This window comes from Saimiri boliviensis, chromosome 6, assembly GCF_048565385.1.
Source record: "Saimiri boliviensis isolate mSaiBol1 chromosome 6, mSaiBol1.pri, whole genome shotgun sequence".
NCBI lineage: Eukaryota > Metazoa > Chordata > Mammalia > Primates > Cebidae > Saimiri > Saimiri boliviensis.
In genome coordinates this window covers 118,387,755-118,406,573 of record NC_133454.1, presented here as the reverse complement: position 1 = coordinate 118,406,573, position 18,819 = coordinate 118,387,755, and the positions used below count along the sequence as shown (strand labels likewise).

At 36.5% G+C, this 18,819-nt stretch overlaps 2 protein-coding genes across 10 annotated transcripts in view; one reads left to right on the top strand and one right to left on the bottom strand.

The window, feature by feature from the left end:
* Window positions 1-7,688, top strand: part of GLYATL2 (glycine-N-acyltransferase like 2) — a 47,252-nt gene extending 39,564 nt beyond the window's left edge. The window contains exons 2-6 of the mRNA XM_003920159.4: window positions 1,968-2,085; window positions 3,219-3,326; window positions 4,492-4,618; window positions 4,712-4,883; window positions 7,055-7,688. Of these exons, the coding sequence (XP_003920208.1) occupies window positions 2,008-2,085; window positions 3,219-3,326; window positions 4,492-4,618; window positions 4,712-4,883; window positions 7,055-7,463 (894 nt within the window). The 5' untranslated portion in view covers window positions 1,968-2,007 and the 3' untranslated portion in view covers window positions 7,464-7,688. The remainder of the gene's footprint in view (window positions 1-1,967; window positions 2,086-3,218; window positions 3,327-4,491; window positions 4,619-4,711; window positions 4,884-7,054) is intronic.
* Window positions 1-18,819, bottom strand: part of LOC101034255 (glycine N-acyltransferase-like protein 1) — a 115,504-nt gene that overhangs the window by 36,810 nt on the left and 59,875 nt on the right. The window lies entirely within an intron of this gene.

Here is an 18,819-nt window from a genome sequence, read left to right as displayed (position 1 = left end):
CTGTTAGCAGCCACATTTTTCTGAGAAACTTGACTATGCCTGGAGCAAAGAGGCTTGATGTTCAGTCTTTGAGAAAAGGTGTTCTAAAAACCCAATTTCTACCCTTCACTGATTCTATTTGTTCATTCACTGAACAAAAGTTTATTAATGTTTACACTATGCTAAGTGCTGTGCTTGATGCTTGAGTAATAAAGAAGAATAAGACATGGTACCACTTACCAAGGAGATTACTCTACTCTGGGGAAATATGCTACCAAAGCCTGCAGAATGGGCAGAATTTTGTACCATTTGGTTAATGCACCCATCATTCTAGACAGTGACAGAAACACAGTGGCTTGTTCTAGATCTGCAGTTTCCCTCCAAATGTCTATTTTGTGTCAATAGATTTATTCAAGCAAGTTACATATAGTCTATCTTTGAAGTTGCAGTTTTCTTCAATTATGTTTCTGTCTGGTGGAATGGTCACCTTCATTGAATTTAAAGGTCTTTAAAATTTCCTTCAGAACCTTGTATATACACAGTTCACTACTCTGCTAAACACTTCACATACCTTTAGTGGTAATGAAATTCTCATGACAATCTACAAAGTAAATATTACTCTCCCAATTTTGTAGATAATGTAACTGAGTCAGAGACTCAAATAATTTGACTTACATAAGGTGACCCAGATAGCCAGAAGAGGAGCCAGTGGTGGAGTTTTGGTTTGTTTGATTCCAAAGCCCATCTTGTTAACCACTGTGCTTCCTTTTGTATTGATTCTGGCTATATACTTACATATGTACATGCATACATAGATATCATATGTGCTGAGTTTTCTAGGATTGCAAAAAATATTAATGGCTTCCTTGCAAGCCATCGAAATGGTGTAGAAATTTTTATATTAGTTGGTTTTTAGAAAATATGGCCATTCTTACATATTGCCTTCAAATGTCATATGAGAGGTCAGACATATAATGTAAATATATATTATATAATTATATATATTGTCAGCCATGTGTATATGGCTGGAAGAAAGTTTAAAAGTTCATATGTATATCTTATTTATATACCACTTTGTTTCAGAAAGACTTTCAGGTGGGTATACGCACATGCATATATACACAGATAACCATTCATGTATACATCTTTATATTATTAATTTGGGATTACATCATATATTTTCCTAACTTTATGACACAGATATTTTCCTACATCATGAAACACTAGTCAAAGACATCATTTTGATAGCTGTCTGGTAATCATTAACTTGATCATTTCTTCATAATGAATTTTGTATTATATCTAATATACAGTATCAAATTATACTAATTTTTTTAATTTTTACATTTTAAAACATATTTATTATTAATTCCTTGAGATGAGTTTATAGATGTGGACTTACTGAATAAAAGAGTTTGCTCTATTTTTAAGGTTGATAATGCATAATTCCAACACCTAGATATTGCCAAGTTCTACTTGATGGTATCACCCCAATCAATAATTTTTTCTTTTCCCTTAGGAGAAAAAGGGCTACATACAATATAGTCTGAAAGTTTTTTCCCAGATGATTACATTCTTTCATGATAGCTGAAAATAGTACCCATGCTATGGTAACATTAGAGCAAATGTTTTAATGCTTGGAGGTGAAGGTGCTCTCCAGAGGGGCAGCCAGACATTTGCATCTGGACAGCTGAAGGCATTCACTCTCTATATTCTTAACCTGATTTGAATCAAATGGGCATGGGAGGTTTATTTTACCAGATATGTTATGGTACATTTTAAGTGGAATTTTATGGCGATTACTAAGAATCCCTGAGGTATAGTTGCATCCCTGGGCTTTAGTTTCTCATTTGTAAACTGAAAGGTTTGGACTGGATAATTTCTAAAGCCTGTCACTGCTAACAGTGTATGATGTCCCTGGCGACTTCTCCTTCCTCTTCTTTCTGGACACTATTATAGTATTTTTGTTCATGTGATTATTTCCTTAGAGCATCTTCTTGAGAAAAGGAAGCTGAAGTGCTGTATAAGATGTTTGTGCTTCATGACACTCAGATTCTACAGACTCTGTATAAATCCTTGGAAAAGAGAAACCCTGAATCTATAAAGGTAAGGAACTAGAAGGAGATCAAAGGAGAGAGGGCTGAGTTGTGAGGAGGACAGATTTAGGGTTCAGAACCTTACTGGAGAGACGGGAATGCAAGTCTAAAGTCAGAATCTGTTCAAAGATGATCTTAATATCTATATCCAGTCAATCGCCTACGTTGCTTCCTTTTAATTATTTTTAAATTTATCCTTCTGCTGTCTCTGGTGTACTTCCTCACCTCTTCCAGGTAATTTAAATATCTCCTTGTCTCCAGTCTTAACAATCTAGCTACAATTCGGTGATGAGAGTCAGCTATATAACACATATAGGATCATATCCCTCCCTTTTTAAAAAACTTGCCATAGCAAATTTGCAGAGTCCATCTCCAGGGCTTAATTGGGTTACACGGTTTAATGCACAATTCTCTGGCCTTTTCTATTTTGCCTCTCAACATTCTCCTGCCGTATACCACATGCTGCAACTATTGAGCCCCACACAATTCAGTAGGCATGATATAATCTGCCATACTCTTAATCATTTCACTTGTGCTTTTTCTCCTACTTGTAATAACTTGCTCTCATTCTCTATTTTGCCAGAAAAAGACATTACTGATTCATCAATACCCAGTTCAGACATTACTTCTTATGTAAGTCTCCCCATCACTTCCTGGACAGGTAGTACTTTTCTTCCTTGGGATCCTATACCACCATATACAAGTATCTCTCAGACTGTGTGTTCTATGATGGTTAAAATATATACTCTCTATTCTTCTAAACTTAACTTTAGGGTTGTGGCCATATCATATTCACCTTTGAGTTTTTCATGCTTAACACAGACCTGTACATAACAGATACAAATAAATAGTATGTTATGAAATAAAGAAAGAAGAAAATGAGAAAATGGCATTAATTAAAAAATAGTAAATGAATGTCAGGGAAGCCAATTCCTAATGATTCATGCATTAACTCGGATTTTTGTGGTGGCTTATTAGGCCCTCTTGCAGCATAACTCAGTAAGTAGTCCAATGAGCCATCCTGGAAGCACTGGCCCCATCCTAAGTCCTCCTAGACCTTTTGTCCTTATTTCCCATGCCACATAAAAGACCTTATATTGGAGAAAAACTGATCCCCTTCTGTTTTGCTCTGTTGCATTATAGGTATATGGTGCCATTTTCAACATAAAAAATAAAAACCCGTTCAACATGGAGGTACTGGTAGATGCCTGGCCAGATTACCAGACGGTCATTATTCGGCCTAAGAAACAGGTAGGAGCAATAGTTGCTGAATAGCAGGGCAGTCACTCTCTAGACGTTCTCTGCATGGCAATGAGGGAACTGATATTGAGGGGTGATGAGAAGAACCTTGGTACCGTTGAGGTATGCAGGTTTTGGAAGGGCTGTTTGGGAGAGGAGATAGGGCAGAGATAAGGCTTGAACTTAGATCCAGTAATCAATAATCCAGGATGTGTAAATAAAATTAGGATTTTGTTCAGTCAACCTTTTCCATCAAGATATTTCAACCTAGATTTCTATGAATGACAATGATTAAGAAGTGTTTTTACCTGCAAGGACTCCCAAGGGGAAGTGCCAATGCAGAGGGTAGGCAGGCATGTGGAGGCAAACTGTGCTGTCTATTCTAGGTACTAGACTAACTCTGGAACAATGGTTCTTTCCAAAAGTTTATCTATTCAGATGCACACCAAGAGCCAATCACTGAGCCAGCCCCAGAGTGCTGGGTCAGGATCAACTCAGGTGTCACCTCGTCAAAAACCAACATCCTGGCCAAACCTGCTCTTTATATTTCTTTCCATACCTTAGGCATCTTCTCTTTCAAATCCTTAACATACCAGGCATGGTGGCTCACACTTGTAATCCCAGCACTTTGGGAGGCTGAGGTGGGAGGATCACCTGAGGTCAGGAATTGGAGACGAGCCTGACCAATATGGCAAAACCATGTCTCTACTAAAAATACAAAAATTGGCCAGGTGTGGTGGCAGGTGCCTCTAGTCCCAGCTACTCAGGAGGCTGAGACAGGAGAATTGCTCCAGGGAGGTGGAGGTTGCAGTGAGCCGAGATCATGCCACTGCACTCCAGCCTGGGTGACAGAGCTAGACTCCGTCTCAAAAAAAAAAAAAAAAAAAAAAAAAAAAATCCTTAACATGTACCATTTTGGGTACACTTCCCCTTCTAGACAATGGAACTATTTATTCACTCTCTCAAGAGCGGTTCACTTTAGTGCCCTAAAAGAAAGAAACTATCTTCAGTGTATCAACAGTGAGTTATTCTTGAAGGGACTCCAAGGCCATTTTCTACACCTATCTCAGAAAAACAAAATGTTTTAAACAATTGAATCTCTAGCATTCTAGACCTATGCAAGAACATTTTGTAAATTGTAGTGCTATGTAAATATGATTGATATGTGTTATGTCAGGAGATGAAAGATGACCAGGATCATTATACCAACACTTATCACATCTTCACCAAAGCTCCTGACAAGTTGGAGGAGATCTTGTCCTGCTCCGAGGTTATCAATTGGGAGCAAACTTTCCAGATTCAAGGTAACTAGTCTGAGTTAAAAGGAAAAGACCCATGGGTTAGTTTTAGTTGATATGGAAGGGATAAAGCAGTACTTGTCTTTCTCCTCTTTCCAGGTTGCCAGGAGGGCCTGAATGAAGCAATAAGAAAGGTTGCAGCTTCAAAAACAGTGCAGGTAGATTACGTGAAAACCGTGCTCTTCAAACCAGAATTACTAAAGGAACACAAAACTTCAAGTAATGACAAGATGGAGTTATTTGAAATGCATAAAGTGGATGACAATAACAAGTGAGATTTTACCTTTTGCTTCCCAAATTCCTTGATAGAATTATTAAGTTGCCGCAAAGGTTGTACTTGGAAATGTAGGACTTGAAACTAAATTATGATCGGTTATACAATTGCATGGGTAAAGAAAGGGAGTTACGTTGGCGACTGTATGCTGAGCATGTGCATAACCTTCATTAGACAAGATCTTTATGCATATTATCTCACTTGGGGCTCACAAGGGTCCTTCTGAGAGGGGAATGGACATCATGGTGGCATTGGAAAATGTTTACTGAAACTATTTATGTCTTACAAAATGCTACATGCTTATAGAAAGTACATAAGTGTATAAATTAAAAAATAAAATCTGTCTACTTGGGTTCCTCTGCCAGATGTAAATATTCTTGACACTAATATGCATGCTTTTAGTGCTCTGTATGAGTTATTTTATTTATTTATTTTTACAACACGTACACATACTTTACTGCAACTTCTGCAATGAATATCATCATAAATAGATCATTGCACAGTTGTATCAATATTTCTGAAAGATGAATTACTAGAATTGAAATTGTTGAGTCAAAGAATATGCATATTAAATGAATGGTATTACCAAACTGGATAGCAACACTTTCATGAATTTAATGTGTGATATCATAACTTATGAAACAACCTAAACATACAGTAATGGGAAAATTGATACATTTATTATGGTATACTGAAAAATTAGGATACTATGCAGCAATTAAAAAGAATGAAGCATCTCTACATGACAGATTAGAAAAGATTTTCAAAACAAATTGCTAAGTAAAAAAATAAGGTGGATAGAACAATGTATGTAATATGTAATTTGTGTCAATAAACAAATGTATGCATCTAAAATTGTGTAGACTAACTGGAAAGTTGTGCAAAATACATTGGCATTACTGGTCACTTCTAAAGAAAGTAAATGGATAATAGGAGATCAGAGAAAGAAGAGAGATTTTCTTTCCTCTAATAATCAATTTATGCTTTACAATTTTATTACTAATTAAAAAACTAAATAAAATCTAAACACACACTCATAGATACATTTGAGTTAGCCAGAAAAGTAAACACTGTTCAAATCCTGCTTTGCCCCACCAGTGTTCCCATAAGACTCTTAAGAGGAACATATACACAGAGAAAATGGGGATTAAATAATATTTAGTAGTATAACTCTGGAAATTTGGTATGAAGTACCTGCCCTAAGGTGATCCTTCAACACCTACATGGATATACTGATACCTTCCATTCTAGGTTTGACTATCCACAGGAGGGGGTGCAGGAAAGGTTACTTGAGATCTTTCAGGAAGCAAGCCCAGGATCAGGTCAGACATGGAAGAGAGCAAAAACAAAGCACGACCTATAGAAAACTTAGTGTTCAGTCACTTGCCCACTGGCAAACGTGAAGTGACTCTGAAACTGACAAACTTCTCAAAACTCTTCCTCCCTGGAGAGAGGCAAACTTCCTGGAGATCTCTCTTCCATCATCCCCATATTTACAGAGAATATTACTATAATTTTACAAACAAGAAAACTGGGTCTCACGTAACTTTTCCAAAATAAAATAATCAGGATTAAAATCCCAATGGTCAGCACCAAAAATTTAGTGTTCTTTTCCCTATATTGCAGCTTCTTAAACTGCATTTTTGGTAATTCCCTAAAGGTATGTGATGATGGACTTAGGGACACATGAAGGTGTAAAATCAGCATTGTTCTCATCTCCCTGTAAAATATGTTGTATTTGAATATCTGTTGAATGAAATACTATCTTGTGTATTTAGAGATTTTGTGCAGGAGAACTCAAAATACACATAGTTTCATGTAAATTCAGCCATATGGAGGGTTTTCTGGTCTATATCCTCAGTCTTTTAGGGACATGTGTTCATTTTTTTCCTTAGGGTACTTGATGAGACATTTTGAGATGTTCTACAATATATCATACTATCCCTCTGTTATGAAACATACCATAAAACACATGGTGTTCCCCCATCAATTATTTGGAAACATTTTGAAGCAGAAATAGAAAAGGTAGTTTTTATGCATCTATTGTCTCCTCTAGGCTGTAGGATCCTCAAGAAAAGGAATAGTGTTATATTTATTTATTTATTTATTGCAATTTTAGTGTTTGGTAAATATTGGCTGAATAAATGCAAAATTTTTTTTCTTCACAGGAAAAGAAATTTTTCAAGCATGTTCTTAGATGCTTCACATGCAGGTCTTATAAATGAACACTGGGCCTTTGGAAAAAATGAGAGGAGCTTGAAATACACTGAACGCTGCCTCCAGGATTTTCTAGGATTTGGTGTGCTGGGTCCAGAGGGGGAGCTTATCTCTTGGGTTGTGATGGAACAGTCCTGTGAGCTGAGAATGGGTTATACTATCCCCAAATACAGAAACCAAAGGCACATGTCACAAATTTTATGTTATCTTGAAAAGTATCTTTCTCAGAAAGAAATCCCATTTTATATCCATGTGGCAGATTATAATGTGGCAGGCTTACAGATAATGAAAAATATGGGGTATATGATTTGTCCTTGTGGCTGGCATCAGTGGAAATGCACCCCCAAGAAATATTGTTGATTGGATCCATTGTCCATTTCAAATCTTTCTTATCAGTAGAAAAACATTTAATTAAAACACAAACATCATAATATACATTAGCATAAAAGGCATCTGATTATCCAGGATGTGTATTACTTAAGCTCACCTCAAGATTTTTACCCTCCTCCTCTTCTGTAGTCTTACAGCTCAATCATTTGTTCTCATAATTTCCTTTATGATAACAGACATCTCAGAATTAAAATCATCCAATGCCAATCATCAGTGCCAAGATAACTCTTTAAAGGCAACAATTTCTTAAATGAAGACAAATTATTTCATGAAAAATTCACTTTTATGACTTTATTTTTTTAAAAAAAAGTCTGCTTTGAAAAATGTCTCCCCTGATATTCTTCCCTTCTACAAAGTTTTCCAAAGGATTTTTGAAAAGCCCTCAGAATCATTGCTTTTTATTCTAAGTACCCTCTGAGGAGCTTTGAGATATTCTGCTAAATTAAATTTTGTGACCATCAGTGAAAATTTGGTTTTATAACTTGCTTTTCATCACAAGGTTTTGCTAGGTTGAATTCAAATTTAAATGTTAACTTTAAATTTTCAAGACGATTTTTATGTCTGTGATGTATTAGTTTCCTATTGTCATTATAACAAATGATGACAAATATTATGACTTAATGCAACACAATGTGTTATATTTATGACAGAAGTTCAGAATAGGATTTATGGGGCTAAAACCAACATGCTGGCAGGGACAGCTCCTTCTGGAGGCTATAAGGGTTAATCAACTCCCTTGCCTTTTCCAGATCATAGAGGCTGTCCTCACTCCTTAGCTTGTGTCTCTGTATCACATTATCTTTTATCTCTTTGCTTTCATCATCATCATGTAACCAGGTTTTTTTTTGGGGGGGGGCCTCCCCTGAGAGAATGTTGTAGGTTCTTAGTCTCTGCTATCTCAAGAATGAGAGAGGGGACCACTGCAGGTGCATGGTAAGCTTGTAAATACCAGTCCCAAGAAGTGTTGCAGAAAGGTGATTTTATTTAGGCAGAGAAAAGAGGAAAAAAAAAAAAAGGGGGAGAAGAGAGAAAACTTCCACGAAGAGTGTGGAAGGGGACCCAAGAGGGGAAATCCATAAGAGCAAAAGATGGCTTCCACCAGGGTGGAAGGGAATCCAAAACATGGAGCCCAAAGGGATGTGGAAGAAGGGGACTTTTAACCTGGGAGGAACCCCCACCTTCTCTAAGACACTGGGCCAATGAAAGGAGTTCCTTAGAACTTCCACTGGAGTGATTGACTCTTAGTTTCTTCCCGCCCATGAAATTCAAACATAAACCATTAAATCTCCAAGATGGAGAGAGACCAGAGGGGCATGGCTCTAGGAAGTTCTTGCCCTAGAAACTACGCCCCCTTGTGGACCCAGAAAGAGAACACATTTTCTCTATTGCGTCACCTTCTTCTCTTCTGCAGTCAAATCTCCCTCTGCCTTCCGCTTAGAAGGTCATTTGCATATACTTAGGACCAACTTGGATAATCCAGGATAATCTCCCCATCTCAAGATTGTTAATCACATCTGTGAAATCTCTTTTGCAATATAACACTCAAAGCTTCTGGGAATTAGGACCTTGATATTTTTGGAGAGGCATTATTCAGCCACCCCATATGTGTTCAAGTGTATGTGTTTCCTGATCAAAATTGCCTCATACTTTCAGAATTTAAATGTTCTCAGTCCAAGTCTGGTCAGTATTTCTATATTCCAGGTCCACTATGAAAATGGAAAACTGCCAGGGACTCTGGGGCCACTTTTTTCCCATGCTTGTTTTCTCTGGACAGACAGGCTTAAAACGCACATACATAGACACACACACACACACACACACACACACACACAGAGGAAAAATATATATAACATGATATTTATTATTCTAACCATGGTAAGTACAATGCAGTGGTATTAAATACATTCACGATATTATATAACCATTCCTATTGTTTCAGAGGTGCAGACTGCAGAAAAACCCAGGTCCTGCTCCTGAGAGGGTGGCAGGTACATCTCCGGGAGCTCTCATCCTGCCAACACAAAAGGGGCGGGGCTCCCACTTTTACCTGCTCCCCTGGCTCCAGGGAGAGCGTAGATCCAGCCTCTGGGTGCCTCTGAGATGGGAGCTGGCGCTGACGGTAGGAAAAATCCAGGCAGTGGGAGCAGGAACTTCCAAGCCTGCGGGAGGCAGGGGTGCCTTTCTGAGCCCCTAAGAACACAGCGACTCCTGTCCTGACCTGCATCAGGGCAGCTGCAGCAGCACCCAGGGAGGGTGGGGATCCTGCGCGCTCCATAGAACTTTATAGCCCTGGCCCAGCCTCCCTACTGCAGTCTGTGTCTTGGTAGCAGCAGCTCTAGATGGGTAGCTGTTGCCATCACTATTACCCTTACCCAAAACTTTTTCATCATTTCTAGCATGAACTCTGTATCCATTAAACAACTCCTCATGCTCCCCTCCCTCCTAGGTCCTGGTAACCTCTATTCTATGGTCTCTATGAATTTCTCTACTTTGGGCATGTCGCAAAAGTGGATTCGTACAATATGTATATGTCATTCTGTATATGACTTATTACATTTAGCATAGTGTCATCAAGGTCCATTCATATTGGAGCATATATCAAAATTTAACTTTTTTTTGTGGCTGAATAATATTCTACTGTATATATACACCATATTTTGTTTTTCCATTCATTTGTTGATGGACATTTGTGTTGTTTTCACCTTTTGGCAATTGTGAATAACATTGCTATGAATGTGGATAAACAAATACAGGTTTGAGGCCTTACTTTCAATTGTTTGAGGTATATGTCTTGGAGTGAAGCTGCTGAATTACATGGTGGTTTTATGTTTAACTTTTTGAGGAACTATCAAACTATTTTCCATAGTGCTTGCACTCTCTTACCTTCCTTCCAGCAAAGCACAAGATTTCATTTTCACTCCACATCCTTGTCAGTAACTGTTAAGTTGTCCCCTTAAAAAATATAGCTGGCCAGGTGTGGTGGCTCATGCCTGTAATCCCAGCACTTTGGGAGGCTGAAGTGGGCAGATCACGAGGTCAGGAGTTTGAGACCAGCCTGGCCAACATGGTGAAATCCCATCTCTACTAAAGATACAAAAAATTAGCTGGGTGTATAAGCAGGCACCTGTAATCCCAGCTACTTGGGAAGCTGAGGCAGGAGAATAGCTTAAACTTGCGAGGCAGAGGTTGCAGTGAGCTGAGATCGCACCATGGCACTCCAGCCTGGGTGAAAGAGTAAGACTCCATCTCAAAAAAAAAAAAAATTATAGCCATTCTGTTCAGTGTAAAATGGTATTTCATTGTGGTTTTGGTTTGCATTTCCCTGATGACTAATAATATTGAACATCTTTTTATGTGCTTATTGGCCATTTGTGCAGACAGGCTTTTGAATTGCAGCTCTAAATTTCTGCATTTCTGACATTCAAATGACCCACTTAGATAGAAAATTAAATTTCTTAGTCAAAACTCCAAATTCATCAATGACTATACCACTCTAAATCCAGCAGCCAGGTGCCCACTCCTGGCCCAGCCAGTTATGGCAAGTTTTGTAGCCCAAATACAGTATCAAATCATACCTCTTGGTGTCCCTTTGGGTGGAACAGAAGTTAGCAGAGAAGGAATTATTTTTTGTCTGGAAATATCAAAAACTGACAGAATTTCTCTTTTATGTATTTTATTTTACTTGGATTAAAATAAAACCACTGAACACAATAACTACACAATATTTGACAAAAAATCCTCAATAAACTAAAGAAATAAACTGAGTATTTTTTTTTTAATGCAGAAAGCAGTATGCTCAACTGAACTTGCTTTGCTTTCAGTTTTCTGATGGCCAAGCACTAACAGAACATTTAGGAATCACTTTTTCTCTTTATTTTTGTTATAACTTCAGCACATCTCTGTTCTGGCCTGTCCCTGTTAGAGAAAGAAGACAAGGAACCTGCTCACTTCTGCAGTTCCCAACATTTTATGCGTTTCTTCCTTAATCTTTTAGAAACTTTCTCCAAGGTAGAAAGAATTTTGAGGCTGTTTTTTTTTTTTTTTGGAAAAATTAAGAAAGCATTGTTGGTTGGTGTGCAGAGGCTTCCAGGTCATAGGTAGATAAGAGAAAAATGGTTGCATTCTTCTGAATGTCTGATGAACCGCTCCAAAAGAAGCAATCAGATATGCATTTATCTCTGTGAGCAGAAAAATGACTTTGCATAGAATGGGAAGCAGGTTTGTTCTAAGCAGTTCTCAGCTTGACTTTTAGTGATTTTGAGGGCCCAAGGTATTTTCTTTTCACATATCCTCCCTTATTAAAAATCTTTTGGAGAAATCGTTTTAGAAGAAAATGACTCTCTGGTTTTGTCTCATCTCCCATGGCTAAGATGGTTTATTCCTAGACAGGTTAAGTCCTACATTATTAGGAAGACTCTTTTTTAGAAGGCTGTGAAGTCTCATGTTCTAGGAAGAGAAGACAGTGGGAGGAAAGGAGAAAAACAACAACAAAAGAACAATCCTGGAAAACTGATATAAGCCACATTACTTTGAACTCCCTTCATACATCAGCAGGCAGGTATGAAAGTGGCTTATCAATGTAAGTAAGTTGCTATTATTTTCTTCTGAAGATTAAGTTCTCTAGCTTCAGTGTGCAGGGCTTTACAAAATTACAGTTTAGTTTTCAGTGACTCCAAATTAGAAAAAAATAGGAGAAAAAAGGGAAAAAATTGAAAACATTATTTTGAAACCTAGTAGCCATTTTCAAAACATTATTTTGAAAACAAGAAAAATTATGCTTCAAAAATATTAGGCAAGATTAGAATCTAAAAACAGGTGTACTACAGGTTTTGAAACATAATTTTTCCTCTCTTGACTTTCCCGTATTTACTAAAGACAAATCATTGTAGGACTGGTTTGCTTTATTATACTTGGCCTAATTATTTGTATGAAGTACAGCAAGAATAATAATTTTTATAGGCTTTTAATTTGGCTTTGACTAAACTTTGTTTCATAGAACGAACTTCAAATAAGTCTTTTTTAAAGCTGAGCCCAGCCATGAATTTGTGCCATCAAATACCTATGAGTTGGGTAATCCCCTCTAGAGATTCCAAAATATACTTGGGGCTTCTGGGCCTGTCAGAAAGTGTTATCCTTTACTCATCACAAGTCAGGAACCCTGTACAGGGGCTATGTAGACAAAGACATGAGGCCAGTTTTTCCAAGGGGCTTTTATTGGCTCCATAAGTCAAGTTTGATTCCTTAAAGGAAAACACCGAATTCCAGTAAAAGCCTCGGTAAAATAATCAGTTTCTCCAATTGTGTCCTGTTACAAATGAGAACAGATTCTTATTGTACTTATGCAAATAACTGAACTGTCATAAGTTAAAAATTCTCACAAATAGTTTCTAGAGAAATCAGGTAGAGAGAAACAAATATGGTTCAAATTTTGTTCATAAGAGTATACTTGACTCAATTGTTAAAAGCTGCAAATAGCCTAGTTTTCTAGACTCTGAAAAACAAAATTTAAAAGATTGCTTTATGCTTCTATTAGTTCAGTTTACACAGTTAACTCCTTCTCTGCTTGATATTCATGAACATTTCACCTTTCCATGAGAGTCATGAAAGTTGTTTTCTCTATTCTAATGTTACAATCTCCAAAGTTATCAGAAACCTGCATTTAAGGACACCTGTTGGAGTTCTATAGTTGATTATAAAATAACCTTCTAAAAGGGATCAAAGCAAGACAAAACTTATCTGTGGATGGCAGAAGGTTTAGGACAGCCATAATCAAGAACACAATTGACAAGGAAATCTGCTATCTCTGTGGCACACAATAATTTGATGTAACAGTTATAATTATTGCTGATAATGTACACTAAGTCATAGCAAAATTATATGAGTTTCCCATGATTTTGGAACACATACCAATAACATATTTATACAAATAGAGTCTAAAAAACTTGGCCCAGCATGGTGGCTCACGCCTGTAATGCTAGCATTTTGGGAGGCCAAAGCAGGCAGATCATGAGATCAGGAGATCAAGACCATCCTGGCTAACACGGTGAAACTCCGTCTCTACTAGAAATACAAAAAAAAAAAAAAAAAAAATAGCCAGGTGTGGTGGCACGTGCCTGTAGTCCCAGCTACTCAGGAGGCTGAGGCCAGAGAATCACCTGAACTTAGGAGGCAGAGGTTGCAGTTAGCCGAGATTGTGCCACTGCACTTCAGCCTGGGTGAGATACTCTTTCTCAAAAACAACAACAACAACAACAACAACAAAACAAACAAACAAAAACACCAAACACTATTCATATTTCACTATGTTTCCTATATAATTTTTACAGCAAATAAGCCAAATTACTTTATTTTTGGACTTTAGGAAACCTATTATCTTAAAGGATTAATTAGATCAGAAGAAAACAATTTATAATTTGATTTTGGAAAGTTCATGAAATATCAAAGGTTTAAAACACTTGATACCATAGATCATTGTAAAATAGGTCATTCATTTGACCAAAATGATAACTCAAGGACTTCAATAAAAAAGGTAAAAACCTTCAATCTTTGAGAGAGGAGACTTAATTTTCCAAATAATAAATCCTAATAAAAACAGCAAGAAGCCAATTAAATTTGTTTTTCAAAATTATGTAAATAAAGTATAAAATTTTAATCTTGATTATAAGATATAACTTCCATATGCCTATTATATAATCATTATAACCTTTATTTAGGAGTCAGAAAATGCTTCAAGAAAACCCTGTTAATCTGACACAAGGGCCCACATACTGATCTTACATCAATGTGCCTTTCACATTAATGATTAATTTACAGAGAAACTGGACTTATTTTATCTCCCAAAATTGGCTCTTACAGTCACACATGTCCACCTCTTCTATGACAGCCCGTGGGCCTTGAGGAGTTGAATAGCTTTAATTTCTGGCCCTGTGTCTCAGGAATGCAGTTTATTTTGATTGGCACCTTCCACTGGGACTGAAATGGGGTTTAATTCCTGTCACACTTTAAAATTTAGCAGGACTTGGTGTGCTGCTAAATTTAAATCCTTTTTAGATCCAGGATTCAAAGCCCTGTAACACAATGTTCATGTACCTTAAAGTGCATACAGAAGCCATAAAAAACAATAAGTTCGTGTCCTTTGCAGGAACATGGATGAAGCTGGAAGCCATAATTCTCAGCAAACTAACACAGAAACAGAAAAACAAACACCACATGGTCTCACTCATAAGTGGAAGTTGAACAATGAGAACACATGGACACAGGGAGGGGAATGTCACACACCAGGACTTGTCAGGGGCTGGGGGACAAGGGAAAGGAGAGCATTAGCACAAATACCTAATGTGTGTGGGGCTTAAAACATAGATGACAGGTTGGTAGGTGCAGCAAGCCACTATGGCACATGTACACCTGTGTAACAAACCTACACATTTCACACATGTATCCCAGAACTTAAGGTTAAAAAAAGGAAACATAGAAAAGGTGGGACACATACAAATAAAAACTAGAATTCCAGAAATAAAATAAAATAAAATGCATCAATTAAACAGACATGTTGTGTTAAAAAAAAAAAACAAAGTAAAGGTGAAGTGATTCTATAGGCTCACATAATTAGCAGTGTTTTATATAAAGACATTAATTTTTATAGCTCTCATTAATTAAATACATAGGTTTACATCTCTGTTCTTAAATATATGGTGTTAGCAATGATAATCTACCCTACAAGTAGAAGAAACTTAGGGTATTCTAGTTAAGCTTGAGATAAGATAATAATTCCAAAATGATGGGTAAACTAAAATGTTATATTTATGTCATATTTCACACTGATAAAATCAGAGAGAGAGACTATATAGTTAACCCTTTTGCCAAAGTCTGTAATTTACTGAGTACGCATGAACTTGAAATGTGGATGTTTGTATAATTCTTCTGTATTTATTTTTACTAATTAATATTGACATCTTTTACATTTTAACTAAATTTTTAACACAGAAGGGTGTCTGACTACTAATTGGTGGCTAATATTGATTTACATTTCTTTCTTTTTTGTAATTCAACAGTAGGAACTCCATGTTATTAAACTAACATTTGCATTTGTTTTTCTAACCCAGATGCTTTTTAGAAAGAGATGTAACTTAATATTAGAAAACAGGAACCCTTTTCACAATTCTATTAATGACTTGGTTGTTCATACATAGTTTAAATTTTTTAATGTTATGCTAATTAGGGTAATATATGCCTTTATTTTTATCATCTTAACCATTTTGAAGTTTATAGTTATAGATGTTAAGTATATTCACATTGTTTTGAAAGATATATACTGGGTTTTTTTGAGATGAAGTTTCACTCTTGTTGCCCAGGCTGGAGTGCAACAGTGTGATCTCAGCTCACTGCAACTTCTGCCTCCCAGGTTCAAGTGATTCTCCTACCTTAGCCCTACAATTAGGTGTGACTACAGGGGTGCACCACCATGCTCAGCTAATTCTCAGTGACTGATGACTGTAGTCCCAGCACTTTGGGAGGCTGAGAAGGGTGGATGATTTGAGGTCAGGAGTTCAAGACCAGCCTGACCAAGGTGGTGAGACCCCATCTCTACTAAAAATACAAAAGAGATATACTTTTGATGAATGTTTTAATAATTAAATTAATTTGAAAAAAGCACAGGTGGAGAGATACATGGATGTAATAACCTTAATTTTTTTTTAAAAAAATATTAGTTCTAAGTTCTTTTCTGATGCAAACCAAAACTTAATAATAATGTAACAACTTGATCATATAAAAGTTTTCTATTTTTTTAATTCACTTGAAACAGCACAACTACATGGAAAATGAACAACTTGCTCCTGAATGACTATTGGGCAAATAATGAAATTAAGGCAGAAATAAATAAGTTTTCTAAAACAAATGAGATGAAAGACACAACATAACAGAATCTCTGGGACACAGCTAGAGAAGTGTTTAGAGGGAAATTTGTAGCACCAAATGCCCACATGAGAAAGTGGGAAAGATCTGAAATTGACACCCTAACATCACAATAAAAAAAAACTAGAGAAGCAAGAGCAAACAGATTCAAAAGCTAGCAAAAAATAAGAGATATCTAAGATTAGAGCAGAACTGAAGTATATAAAGACACAAAAAACCCTTAAAAAAATTAGTGAATCTAGGAGCTGGGTTTTTGAAAAGATTAACAAAACAGATAGCCAGACTGATGAAGAATAAAGGAGACAAAAATCAAATAGACAAAATAAAAAATGATAAAAGGGATATCACCACTGATCCCATAGAAGTACAAACTACCATCAGAGAATACAATAAACACTTCTATACAAATAAACTAGAAAACCTTGAAAAAATGGATACATTCCTGGATGCACACACCCTCCCAAGACTAAACCAGGAAGCTGCCAAATCCCTGAATACACCAAAAACAAGTTCTGAAATTGAGGCAGTAATTAATAGCCTATCAATTTTTAAAAAGCCCAGGACCAGATGGATTCACAGCTGAATTCTACCAGAGGTACAAAGAGGAGCTGGTACCATTCCTTCTGAAACTATTTCAAACAATAGAAAAAGAGGGATTCCCTGCAACACATTTTATGAGGCCAGCATCATCCTGATACCAAAACCTGGCAGAGACACAACAACAAAAAAGAAAATTTTAGGCCTATATCACTGATAAACATCAGTGCAAAAATCCTCAATAAAATATGGGCAAGCCAAATTCAGCATCACAGCAAAAAGCTTATCCACCATGATCAAGTCAGCTTTATTTTAGAATGCAAGGCTGGCTCAACATACACAAATCAATAAATGTAGTCCATCACATAAACAAAACCAATGAGAAAAACCACATGATTATCTCAATAAATGCAGGAAAGGCCTTCTATAAAATTCAACATCCCTTCATGCTAAAAACATTCAACAAACTATGTACTGATGGAATAAATTTCAAAATAATAAGAGCTATTTATGACATATTCACAGCCAATGTCATAATTAATGAGCAAAACCTGAAAGCATTCCTTTAGAAAACCAGCACAAGACAAGGATGTCCTCTCTCATCACTCTTATTCCACATAGTATTGGAAGTTCTGGCCAGGCCAATGAGGCAAGAGAAAGAAATAAAGCATATTCAATTAGAAAGGGGAATGCAGATGAAAAGATTTTATATTTAGAAAATCCCATTGTCTCAGCCTCAAATCTCCTTAAGGTGATAAGCAAATTCAGCAAAGTCTCAGGATACAAAATCAATGTGCAAAAATCACAAACATTCCCATGCACCAATAATAGACAGAGACCGAAATCATGAGCAAACTCCCATTCAAAATTGCTACAAAGAGAATAAAATATCTAGTAATAAAATTGACAAGGGATGTGAGGGGCATCTTTAAGGAGAACTACAAAACACTGCTCAAGGAAATAAGAGAGGACACAAACAAATGGAAAAACACTCCATGCTCATGGATAGGAAGAATCAGTATCATGAAAATGGCCATATTACCCAAAGTGATTTATAGATTCACTGCCATCCCCTTCAAGCTACCATTGACTTTCTTCACAGAATTAGAAAAAACTACTTTAAATTTCATATGGAACCCAAAAAGAGTCCATATAGTGAAGACAATACTGAGCAAAAAGAACAAAGCTGGAGGCATCACATTACCTGACTTAAAACTTTACTCAAGGCTATAGTTACAAAAGCAGTATGTTACTGTTACCAAAACAGAAACATAGACGAACAGAACATTACAGAAGCCTCAGAAATAACTCCACACATCTACAACCATCTGATCTTTGACAAACCTGACAAAAACAAGCAATTAGGAAAGGATTCCCTATTTAATAAATGGTGTTGGGAAAACTGGCCAGCCATATGCAGAAAACTGAAACTGAACCCCTTCCTTACAACTTTTAAAAAATTAACTCAAGATAGTCTAAAAACTTAAATGTAATACCTAAAACTATAAAAATTCTAGAATAAAACTTAGGCAATACCATTCAGGGCATAGGCATGAACAAATACTTTATGACTAAAACACCAAAAGCAATGACAACAAGAGCCAAAATTCACAAATGGGATTGAATTAAACTAAAGAGCTTCTGTAAAGCAAAAGAAACTATCATCAGAGAGAACAGGCAACCTACAGAATGTGAGAAAATTCTTGCAATTTATACATTTGATAAAGGGCTAATATCCATAATCTACAAGAAACTTAAACAAATTTACGAAAAAAACCCAAATAACCCCATCAAAAAAGTGGGCAAAGGATATGAACAACCACTTCTTCAAAAAATACATTTAGATGGACAACAAATATATGAAAAAGAGCTCATC